The sequence below is a fragment of the Ambystoma mexicanum genome, chromosome 3q (genome assembly GCF_040938575.1).
Source record: "Ambystoma mexicanum isolate Mex_15411 chromosome 3q, UKY_AmexF1_1, whole genome shotgun sequence".
Lineage (NCBI taxonomy): Eukaryota > Metazoa > Chordata > Amphibia > Caudata > Ambystomatidae > Ambystoma > Ambystoma mexicanum.
Genome location: NC_090926.1, coordinates 354,277,472 through 354,289,726, shown reverse-complemented (window position 1 = coordinate 354,289,726; position 12,255 = coordinate 354,277,472). Strand labels below are relative to the sequence as shown.

The 12,255-nt window shown below is 45.4% G+C and overlaps 1 protein-coding gene across 4 annotated transcripts in view; it reads left to right on the top strand.

The window, feature by feature from the left end:
- The window catches only part of GRIA1 (glutamate ionotropic receptor AMPA type subunit 1), a 774,249-nt gene that overhangs the window by 412,527 nt on the left and 349,467 nt on the right, over positions 1-12,255 (top strand). For all 4 annotated transcript variants that reach the window (XM_069653990.1, XM_069653989.1, XM_069653988.1 and 1 more), the window contains exon 3: positions 7,451-7,690. In XM_069653990.1, coding sequence (XP_069510091.1) covers positions 7,451-7,690 — 240 coding nt within the window. The remainder of the gene's footprint in view (positions 1-7,450; positions 7,691-12,255) is intronic.

Sequence of the window (12,255 nt, the reverse complement as noted above, 5' to 3'; positions counted from 1 at the left end):
TAATGTGGTTTATTGAGCACCTTGCATAATGCAGAGAATTAGCTGTACCCAAATTTAAATCTTGGAAAGGTCAGTGCATTTGGCTTCACAGCTCTGAAGTAGTAATCGCTGCCTCAATGTCTCAACTATTTACAAGAGCTCCCAAGAGACTTAATCTATCAGCCGTGGAATCACGCTCTGCATAGTAGATGGGTGCCTGGCTGCTCAATAGCATCTGGCACTGTTCTTCCCCTTTTTGCGCTTCGCGCGCGTGTTCTCGTGGCATCTCGGAGCTGCGAGCTCTCGCGGGATACGTCTTCACAGTGTTGCCCTACTACCTCCTGCCTGTAAGTGGGCAGCCCTCATCATTCGTCCTGCTCATGTGGGTTTGCTGTGTGAGCTCCCAAGGATGAGAAATCAGGCATTTTTTCTCAGCTCCAGCTGCTCGCATTTTGTTCTTCAAAGCTGGGTTCACTCTCTTACTTCTAGTGGTAATTGTGCACCTGTATGTGCCTTTATGCCTCCAATTCATTTAAACGGGATATGTATATCTTCATGTGCCACCTAAGCCTTCAAGCGTATTTGAATGCCTTCGGTGGCTTTAAAGCCGTCTATGCCTTTAATGGGATCCATGCTTTCAATGCCTTTCAACAGCATCCTTCTTAAGCCTTTTAATGGCACCATAGCTTTAAATCAACGTTATGCCCTTTCATGCCTGTTAATGGACCCATGTTCCCTTCTTGTACCCTCCAGGCCTTCTAATGCATATTGCATGCCTACCTATGACTCCCATGCGTTTAATGCCTCATGTGCCTTCAATGCCTTCATTTCTTTGAAATGTCTTTCATGGCATTTACTGGACCCTCCATTCCTTATAATTATTGCCATGCCTGTATTGCCATTTTCGACCTTTGCTTACTTCAATGCTCATTAACGTACTTTATGCATTCTTATACCTTGTAATGTGCCTTTATGCCTCTCGTGTCTTTGTGTGCACATTTTACACATCTGTGTACTTTCGATAGAATAGGTGCACCTTTTATGCACATATGCTTCTCAATGCACCTTTATATCTTTATGCCTGTTGCCCATTGACTCTATGATAACACCTGTCCCCACTCTCTCCCTTTCACCCTGTCTTCCCTGTCCTTTCCGCTATGCAATGTCCCCTCTTTTTGAACAGTGTGCAGTTGCTTGCCAGCTCGGTTTTTGTTGTTGACTGCAGAGAGGAGGCGTTGGTATGTGCTTCTTTCTTGCGTGGGGATCGTTTTCATGACTCCTTTCATCTCTTTGCCTGCCAGGTTGGCGAATATGTCCACCTTGTTTGGCAGGTTGTGGTCTCCTATTGGCCGCACGAAGTCCTCAAATTCTTTGACCCATTCTTCCCACCTTTGGCTTTGGTCGTGGTGCGGGTGAAGGGTGAACGGGTCCAGCCATCATAGGAACGTGACACGGGAAGTGGGCCCTAACTTTGCAAGGGTATGTGCTCCTGCGTCGGCAGCTTGTTGTGCTTGGTCTCCCATCTTGTTGAGGCTTTGCGGTGTCTCTTCTTGGGTGTTGTGTATGGCTCGCAGGTGTGTTTACCTGTCATTGGTCTCCTCTGCCAGCGTGCTCCCACTTGGCCCCCAGTGCTGCTGTCAGTGTGGGTGCTGCTCTAGAGTTCCCAGGTCTGTGGGTGGGTGAGGTTCTGGGCCCTCCTTTGAGGTGTGGGCCCTTGTTTGTGGGGCAACTGTTGCTGTGTTGTGTTGACTTGCTGTTGCAGGCATTCTCCTGGGGCTCTCCTCTGCGTGGTTATGCTTGCATTGATATATGTTTGTCTTATTGTGTGGCTGTGTGTAGTATGGTTACTCGTTGTCTCAAGTGGGCCTCTTCCTTTGGCCTGGTGTGCCCTGCCGTGGCGCGGTTGGCATTATTGGGGGCCTGGCAATCTTGTTTTCTTGTGGGGTTTCCTACTTCCCCTGCTGAGACAGTGGTGTTGCTTGCAATGGTGGTCGTGGGACCTTCCTGTGATCTCGGGGAACAGTGGTTGCGTGGTAGGCTTTTGCGTTGTTTAAGGTGCCTCGTTGCCATACTGAGCTGCTGGGCTATAGTTCAGGTGCTGTTGGTGCCACATATTTTATCTTTGGTGGGTGGTAATGTCCTTTAATGAGCTGTGGTGGTGCTTGGTGCTGTAGTGGGTGGGGTGCCGCATCTCCCGCTGCCCCGCTTGGTTGCTGGCCTGTAGGTTCAGTCGCTTTGGTTTAATTTTCTCTGTGGTGGGCTGCTGCCCATCACAGAGAAAATTAATGTGGAATTAATTACCACAGAGTAAGTTACTTTGATAAAGCCACACACTGGGCTTCAAGCTTTTTTTGCAAGTGCTGCTGTGAGTAGGTGGAAACAGGAAGTATCTGCCACTAGGGCTACTCCTGATTATTATTATTATTACTATTATTATTATTTTTTATTATTGTATTTATTGAGCGTGGACCTAGCTTTGAGAAGCAAAGGAGCGCTTTACAGAGGTATACACCAATACAGGTAAATAACAGAGTGCTTTACAGAGGTTTACTACATTACAGATGCATAACGGAGTTCTTTTCAGTGGTAACAACAGAATAGTCTGATGCTGATGGGGAGGAGGTGCCATAGTCTTGGGGCATAGTTAGAGTAGGCTTGTTTTCTGGTCCTTTCCTTTTTTGTAGCATTGGATTTCAAATCTGCACATGCCCTGGCTTCTGGTGGTGCGCTGTCTGCCAGAGATGGTAAGTTTCTCTGCGAGGTAGCTGGGTGACTTGAATGTGACTGCCTTTTATATGATGCAGCAAGACTTGAAATTGATTTGTACATGCAGTGGGAGCCAGTGAAGGACAATGAGGGCCAGAGTGATGTGGTTGCATCTTCGTAGACCATTGATGACGCATGCGGCAGTGTGTCGGACATTTTTCGGTGGCACAAGGGAGGATGACGGGAGGCCTTCGAGGAGTGATAGCAGCACCCAAACAGCTAAGTTTTGAACTAGCCAACAGGAAGACAGCAGAGTGGGCAATACGAGCAGGAGTAAATCCCTACCCGGTACAATTCAAACTCCTTCAGGATGCTTTCCTTCCTACAGATGCCTCCGGGCTGGTTTGTGCAAGTGAAATAAATAAAATAAATAAACAATAGCGAGCAGAGAACACAATATCTTACAGTTAAAAAGCCAGAGGGACCTCCATGCTTCCAAGGGTCAGCCCCTTTCACCATTTATGTTTTAGCCCCTTACGGAAGTCTTCACCTGTCAGTAAGCTGAGTATGTTTTCTTGGGTGATAGTTCATAGGTAAAAAAAAAAAAACAGAACTTTCTTAGGAAAGCCTTCTATCCAACTGGCCGGAAGAGTCATCTATTCTTTCCTGCTTGAAGCATGAAAAGGTACCACTACATCCTGTGATCGACGATAAGTCCAGTCTCAGATCCTATTTATTCTGCGTTGTAGTGCTTGGTGGAAATGCAAAAGCCGATATTGCACCAGTAAAAGAGGAACTTCAAAAATCCCTCACTGACAGGGGATTCCTGCCCCCGGTGTCCCAGGGAGAATCAAAGAGTGGTTTGACTCACACTACCTCACAGCCACTTTCTCTTTGTCATACAAGGACCGACAAGGAGATATATGTCCACCTGCCTGGATGCCCTTCCAACTATGCACGCTTGCATTGGGGTCATCTTCCCGCCTTCCACGACCCAAAGACAGTATTGCAGAGTCCAATGTCTTAAACAGCATGGCTTTTCCTATTCGGCCTTTGTTTTAGATCAGCCAGATGAGATCTTTGAGATTAAAAAAACAGAAGATATGCCAAAGTACAGGGCACTCAAGTGGATAACGTCATTACAGACAGGAGAACAATCATGATAGTCAATGCCCCCAAACATACAGGACAGGAACTCTGGCTGCCATGCGTAAGACAATCTCAATCTCCGAATGGCACAGACATAAGGCTGTGGAAGAAGTCATCTGCCTGAATTTCTATGGAGGAGTAACCTCTGTAACAAGAACATTTCTGGCTTTAAATGTGTACTAGAACACCCCCCTTCACTATGCTGATGTTCATTTCTGATGTTTCTGTAGTTTCATAATTGGTTGTTGTATTTTTTAAATTGTGATTTGTTTTAGCAATGGGGGTTGTTTTTCTTTTGGTATCCTGTTGTTCAGTGCTCCCTCTACTCTTCAGGGCAATGTTAATGCATGTTTTGCAACTTAGACACTAGACCCTACGTTCTTTTAAAGCACGCTTGACCAAATAAGTCTGGTTTGGTTGCCGTAGTATGTTGACCAGTGCTGCTGCCTCATTTTTCAGACTCAGTAAGGGCCACCATTTGTTGTTTGGGTGATATTCAGAGGTGGGCGGCCTACTAGAAGGTTGGAAGACTCGTAGAACAATGTTCTTGATAGGATGGGATTCCGCACTCTGTTGTTTTATTCCTGATCACAAGTGGGGTCCTGCCTCACAGAGACCCAACATTCGTGAGGGTACTTAGAGGGAATGCTTTCTATGACCTCTCTTTCCAGAGTCATAACAAGACACACAACTGTCTCTCCCCTGCAGGCTGGGTAAGACTGCCAGTTGGGTAAAGGGCTGTTGACAGATATGTATGGGACTTTTTTTATGGCACATTTTCAAAGATGTTTCCATTTTTACTATTGTCAAATAAACATTTTCAAATGAAAATTCTCTTGTTACAAAGTTTCCAGACAAGTCTTCCCCTAACCCAGGTATGAACGTGCTGTATGCAAAAAGAGAGATTGAGCGTACTATACATAAAGGGACATTCATATACAAATCGGTTTAATACAAATATCTCTGTAGCACAATCAGTGAAAAAGAAAGACAAAGAGAAAAAAACAATAAAAAAGTTGTTTTTATATAAAAATACAAAAATGATATGTTGTTTTAGAAAAGTTATTTATCCGTTCCAAAATTGCCCGTACATCAACAGAATACAAACATTCTCAAGAAAAATCCAATAGATATCCAAACCCATTCGTATCACACTCAAAACTCACAGTTATACGCCTTCTACAATAACGCCATATCGGATCTATTGAAAATAATGACTTTGAATGCATTATCCACTTTTCATTTCTTAGTCTCAAATTAATGCAAAGTTCATTCCGAACCAGGAGTGCCAATTTCTGGCAGTGAATGAAACATTTATGTCCTTCCATTTTGTCCCTTCATTCTTAACTTCCTCCCCAAAACCTCCAAATGGTGAAATGTGTTGACGGCATGAATGCTATACTCAACTCTTTTGATTGGTTACTTTGAACATTGCCCAATGCCCCTCGCCTAAAAGTGAAACTGATGGAGAAACCTCCTTAGGACTATGGGTCACCCTGTTCAGAAGCACTTAGCCCTTGCCTGCCTACCTATAGCTCTTCTCTGAAGAACCAAGAAAAGGAGCTTGCCAAGTCTTGATTTTAGGTGCCCACCAAAGACCACCATCAATAGCTAGCATCACTCTCTAAAGATTATCCTGCCAGGTCTCAGTGTGGTAGCAGCCCACTGTGTGCCCACGGATCCACCACTGACTTGTGCTCAGCTGAGCATCTTCCCAGCCACACTGACAGAGTGGCCAACCTGCGGCCACTAAAGTGAGCCCACTGCCCAAGGGAGTGCACTGAAGCATGTCCAGTGTGAGGAAATGCCAAACTGGCCCTTAAGAGGCTGCTGTGCTGTTTGCTGTCTCTTGTCTGCCCATTCCCCCTGCCTCGCCTCCCCCAGTGCATACATGGCAACATGGCCCAGGGGGCAAGGAGGGTGTATGCTGAGCCCTAATCTTTCCTTCGTCTTCTTCGACTTCTGAACATGAATTCAGGATAACAAATCCCAGAATGCATAGAAATACAAAAGACTTGATAGCACCTGGCAAATTGAACGGGGCAGCTATGCCAATGAGCTGCTGTGCCGGACAGTGCATTGAAGAACTGGCAATGTGACAGTAATTAAATTGAAACACTCGGCTTGTGGCATTGTGGCAAACCTCAGGTGGAGACAGGCAGCTTTATTGATGTAAAAAAGGAGCCTCATTCATTTTAAGAACTCAAAGAATTCTTTACTTATTGATACGCAAACGTACTTATCTGCAGATTTCCCTTATACCCACATTTCCATGACTGTCAACCGCATCATGTGATAGGTAGAAACGCATATCTGCTGACCCGACGTTCTAGTTGGACGAAAGGGTCTGAATAAGAAAATCTTCAATGAAGCGTATATCCCCAATTCATCCATTCCACTCTCTGTAGTGAGTGACCTAACTCTGCTGCCCAGCACATGCCCTCACTGTGGCATCCAGAACCCTGCTGTGTCTGCTAGTACACACTAACATTGCCCCATTGCTTTCTATTCCATCATTTATTTATTTATGTATGTATTTATTTATTTATTTAGTTATTTATTTATGTATTTATTTGGTTAGTTAGTTGTTTGTTTGTTTGTTTGTTTATTTATTAATTTATTTATTATGGCAATTGTAAAGCGTGCCTAACCCTGGGGCATCTGGACAACATCAAGCAGCCACTAACATTGAGCCTCTGTGGCAGCAGCCTCCTTTCTGGTTGGTGGAGAGCACCCCAAGGTTGAATGCTAGTTTATATATTGTTGTTGCAGCCAGTTTAAACCTATGCGACATTAGTAACAATAGTGATGATATGATTTAGATCCTGGTTCTGATGTATCCGCCTACTTTATGTATTCTTGATATTGGAATAGTAGTGATATGAATGTATTCTTATATTTAAATTTAAACTAGGCCTTCTTGCTTTTCCTGAAATTGCATTACTGCCCTAGCACCACTCGCCGATGGCCAGTCTTGTCTTCAAGAGCAGGACTAAAGGAGAACCAGGGTCCCTTAGGACGGATCCCTGTGTGCCTTTGCCAGTGTGGACACCTGGCCTATAGGGTTAGAGTGGAGATGGTATAGTACATGTGACTATCGAGCTGGCGCTTGCTACGCCAGTTTAGGGTCTTCCTGACAATTGATGACCTCTTTGCAGGTCATGGTGTGGGTGGCGTGGAAAGGGGGGGAGGAGGGTTGTAGATAATAGGTGTCCGGTTTGTAGCACACCTTCAGCATTAAGGGGCTACATAGATCATGTATGTTGTGTAGTAAAGACAGTAAATGTGTCAGTATTTGCTTTCGTTGCATATGTCCGTGTTATGATTACAATTCTGCATTTGCCCCTCAAGGTTCATTGCTTATGTATTGAAATGTTTACAGTGCCATTGGGTGAGGTATTGACCTCAGCCTACTGCCGTAGACCATCTCTGCCCCCCTATTGCTGTCGCTGTATGCTCAGCGTGGCATTCCCTTGCATGGTAATGGATTGTGGTTGCCATGTTGACATCATCACCCTACTCTGGTTGTACGGTCGTTGTCCAGAGCAGCGATGTTCTGATTGGATGGGGGTTGGCGGAGCATGTCATTGCAACTCATCTTCCTTCTCTCTTGCAGTCTGCTCGCAGTTCTCCAAAGGAGTCTACGCCATCTTTGGCTTCTACGACCGGAAGACAGTCAACATGCTTACATCCTTCTGCGGGGCACTGCACGTCTGCTTCATCACGCCTAGCTTCCCCGTCGATGCCTCCAACCAGTTTGTCCTGCAGCTGCGGCCAGAGCTCCAGGACGCGCTCATTAGCGTCATCGAGCACTACAAGTGGAAGAAGTTTGTGTACATCTACGATGCTGACCGAGGTAAGATGGCTCTGCTCAGAGCATGGGTGGCCCTCAAAAGCTCTGACTGGTCAACTTAAGCAGTTATATTTTATGAATTGCAAACTCCATGCCATAGGCATAGGGTCAACTTGGGATAAAGGGATTTAACACTATTAAGCTCCTACACTAGTGACCAATAGGATGACCTGCAGATATTCAACACCCAAGGCACGACCCTTTTGACAGTCGAGCTTCGTTGTCACAGTGGCCTTGTACCTATTGCTTCCAGGGTAGAGGAGTACTTCAGTGATGTTGTGTTATACAGAAGAAAAGTACTGAATGCACCAGGATATCAGTAACTAGAGTCACCATCAAATGTTGCAACTACCACTCAGGTCCACGACCGTACCATACACGACTGACACTTTGCGGCCACTGTTACCATACTATCTGGCTGTTTTCCACCGACTTCTACCAAGAACATATTCCAGCTGGACACGTAATGCCACTGCTGCACCCCTGTCTAGTCCCTCCAGCACCTCAACCAGCGCCACACTATGATCAGCCACAGGGCGCCACGGCTTAAGAGGATTCCCTAAATTGCACCATACTCAGATTTGTCCCCCGATATCATTGCATCACGGGAGGATAGCTCAGGGCAACGTGATCGCCTTGGCAGCAAGACGACCCGGAGCACCACAGGTGCGATCCCTGGGTCCACGCTTAGAAACCTCTGGGTATTAAGCGCGTTATAAATAACCTATCATATCATAACCTATCATATCATTGTACCTACCTGGTGTCCAGGAGCTCGGCCAGTGCCGGTCTCCGACCAGGCCCTAGTTGTTGCTGTCATCTAGTGTATGTCTGCTTTTTCCTACCAGCACCTAGGCTAATACTATGCTATTATTAGTACCTGGGTGCCACTGATGCACCAATGTAGATCTTTTCTCTCCCTCTAGTATTAATCGAAAGCCAGTCAGAGTGTAGCCCCAACATAGGCCCACGAGGATGGAGAAAGGCATGGAGGCATCAGTGACAACAAGTTACTAATCAGAGCCTGGCTTTCGGTGAATTTTCTCCTTCCTCTTGGACCTATGTTGGTGCTAAACTCAGACTGCTTGCCAGGTGTCACTGTTGTGCCAGTGTGGGTCTGCTTTTTCATGCCAGGGATTCAACCAGCTCAATGCTCTCACTGTCCACAAGTTGTCTTGACAGTAGCAGTGTTTGCCTGCACCCTCCGTGACTTCACTCGCTCCTATACTAATGCTGGTCCCAGGGTACCAACACTGCACAAGTGTGTCTCTACCTCCTTCAGCACCTCCTCAAAAGCCATATTTTGCCCAAAAAGTTCACTGCCACCCCAGTCTTTGCTTTTAATATTACACCTGGTCCGATTGATTGCATAGAGAGTACATCTAGCACGTTTAATGAGGTGATGTTCACCGAGGTGGTGCTGGCGCTGCCTGTGATGGCCCTACGCACAAGCTAAGAGCCTGAATGAAGCGAGGGTGGCGGTGCTGTTACCAGCAGATGTAGCCCACTGCAAGTTGAATATTGCCATTACCACCGGCTAAGATCATACACAAGTGGTAAGTGCTTGATGAAATAAAGAAAAAGCAAAAAGAAATCCTAAGAGGTGATGACTAAAGCCACGCTGCCCTTCGGAAATCCGTTTTTCTTGTTGATTTCTGTGACATTGGCCTCATTACAAGTTCGGTGGTATCTTAGCGGTAAATCTATCAAGATACCACCATATGGATTTACTGTTATCGCCACTTGGTCTGGCAGAATTACCGATGGATTAGAAGTGGTGGTGGGCCGATGTTAGTCGCTATTGATGGATTCCATAAGACTCTGCAGAATTACCACGTGGTCCATTCAGCTGGTGGTAATTCCACCAAAATTGCAATTGCAGTTTTTTGGCAGTAAGGTGGCAGAATTACTGCCACCATTTTCCCAGAGCTTTTTCCTCCACCGTACCTCCAAAACCATAGTTCAGCAGTGCAGTAATGTGGTAGTAAAGCAGTGGTAACTATGTTACCACTGGATTACCACTATTTTTGAACACACTGCCAAACTCGTAATGAAACCGTGACTTCAGGGATATGGCACAGCTTGAGGGATCCCCCCATAAGATTTGTTTCTTCATTTTCTGTTTTGTGTATTTGTGTGATTTGCACGGGTGATAAGGTACCTTGTGTGAGCAGGCAAGGGGGTGATGAGAGAGAGAGAGAGAGGATGGGAGAGCATGCCGAGCGTGCTGTGGTGGGCCCGGACCTCCCGCCAGGGTGCTAATACATTATGAATCACAGCGAGGAGTATGGCAATTTTCAGAAATCTTTAGAGACGTCTAGAAAGGAGAAAGAGAACAAAGTAACTTGAAGAAATCTATCACTGTCGCTAGATTTTCAGGGTCCAGTTAGTGTGATAATTGGATCTGTAAAGCTTGAGGGGGAAGCCGATCCCAGCCTGGTCATGTTCGAGACGTTTCTTTTTACCAATTGCTGTTCTACCGGTGACAGAGGTTGGAAAAGTGAAAAGGGATTTGCAATTTGCAAAGGAATGCTACCACTAGAGAGGTTGTGGATCATTTAAAGCAATTCTCTATAACTGGCAAGGTCCTTCGAGGTTGAGGCCACATGTCACATAGGTCAGAGAATGTACTATGGTGCTTAGAGGTGAGCCCATCAACAGCACCAAATGCATCACAAAGTCACGGCATCGCACACTGCACATGCTGCTGTACGATTGCCAGCAAAAGCTGGGGACAGCTGAGCGAGTACATGACATTCAACGCCGCATCAAGCCAACTCCTACACACGCCACCATAGCAACGGAGAATAAATGTGCCAGAAGGGATCAGACGTGTAAGGATGGTGTTCCTGCTACACCGGCTCATTCAAAAGGTGAGGCGTTTCATGGGAATTCGGCATCATGCTAAAAAGTGGTGCCAGGTGGAGGAGTTTGAGTGCATGAGGGTGCTGGAAAGGGCAGTGGTGGCACCTCCTCACTTCCCCTTCTGATAGTTGCCCCCTGATCTTCTTGGCATGGGGTATAAGCTTGTCCAGTTGTTGCTGATATGGATCTGGCGATGTAGAAATGGTGTCCAAATCGCTCCATCCTTGCGTCAGGCATCACAAGGACCTGTCCACTGAGCTCCTGCAGGCCGCATTAGACATTACCAGCCCTTACCTACCGGACTCTGCACAGAATGGTTGGGGAGAAGGCCCGGTAGGAAAAAGCCTGTTTCTGTGCCTGTTCCGAGCACGGTTACTTAGGGTAGCCAATACTTTCTCTGCTACCTTTGACTTGCCCAATCTTACGCGAGACATTGGAACTTACCCAGTGCATAAACTAGCAATGCCCATGCACGAGCTACAAAACTGTATGTTCTCTTAGTTGTGGAAGCTGCCCGTAACTATAACTTCAACATGGTCTGTTGCTAATACCTTAAGCTCCGTTCACGCCGCCCGAATACCCGTAAGCATTTTATTTGCAAATGCCTCATTATATGCTTATATATATTGCATGATTTAGAGAATCGTTTCATGGTTTTATAATTGCTGCCTGACTATTTGTCCATCTATATTACCGCCTATACTCCCATACTTGACTGCATAGCATGTTAGCTTACTATGTAACGGCTTGTATATAATTGAACTAGCTCACATGTCGACTTCGACACTTGCATTCCTTAAACACGTTTCCATTCATTCACTGCCTTAGCTCATCTACGGACAGCTAACAAATGGAACACGTTTATTGCATTATACTTTCTGCAGTTTTTTTGATTTTGCTCATACTTCACAGCGTCCTCTGTAATTTGAATCAATCTCCTATGTTAACTCTAGCCTTGAATTAGTACACTTTGCTTACCTGTTACTGAGCCTGCATACTTCATTACATCTTACGCTACGCAAACGTGTTTACGCGCATGACTCTATTGTAACTTGGCTTAGCCTGCCGGAAGTATCTAGCATTGAACGAGTCGATTTCTGCATTTGTATGAACTAAACTAGCCTATGTCTGAGTATTTCTGATAAATCGAATTAGCCTACTTGTGATTCCAGTACTAAGCCAGCCTCTCCTGTATTCACTATAATTGAACGAGTACCCCATACAAATGAACTTGCACACTCTTGCTTAACGGTAATGACTCTACTAATATTAAGATATAGCTTCATAAGCCTATCTAATTATTGTGCCATTACAAAAGGCATGCTTTAGGGGTATTTGTACTCTTCCCTGTACTAATTACAACCTTAGTCTGCTCACTTAGGATCTGCTTAGTTGTTGACCACTTCTTAGTCCAAAATACAACTATGACCCAGTCCCCTCAGACACACGTACAATTCCCAATTAATATTAACAATATGGCTAAACTACAACAACCACTCACCTCCAATACTCAACCATGTAATACGTCTGCCAGAAATGTACGACTTCATGCTAGACTAGTGAAATTATTTGTACCATTGGCTAGAACTCTTCCCGCTACAAATGATAGGACAGCTACCCCACTTAATGAAACATCCAACAACTGTACCAAAAAACCATGCAGCGTACTGAAGGCATATGTGACAAAAATACACCCCACTCCC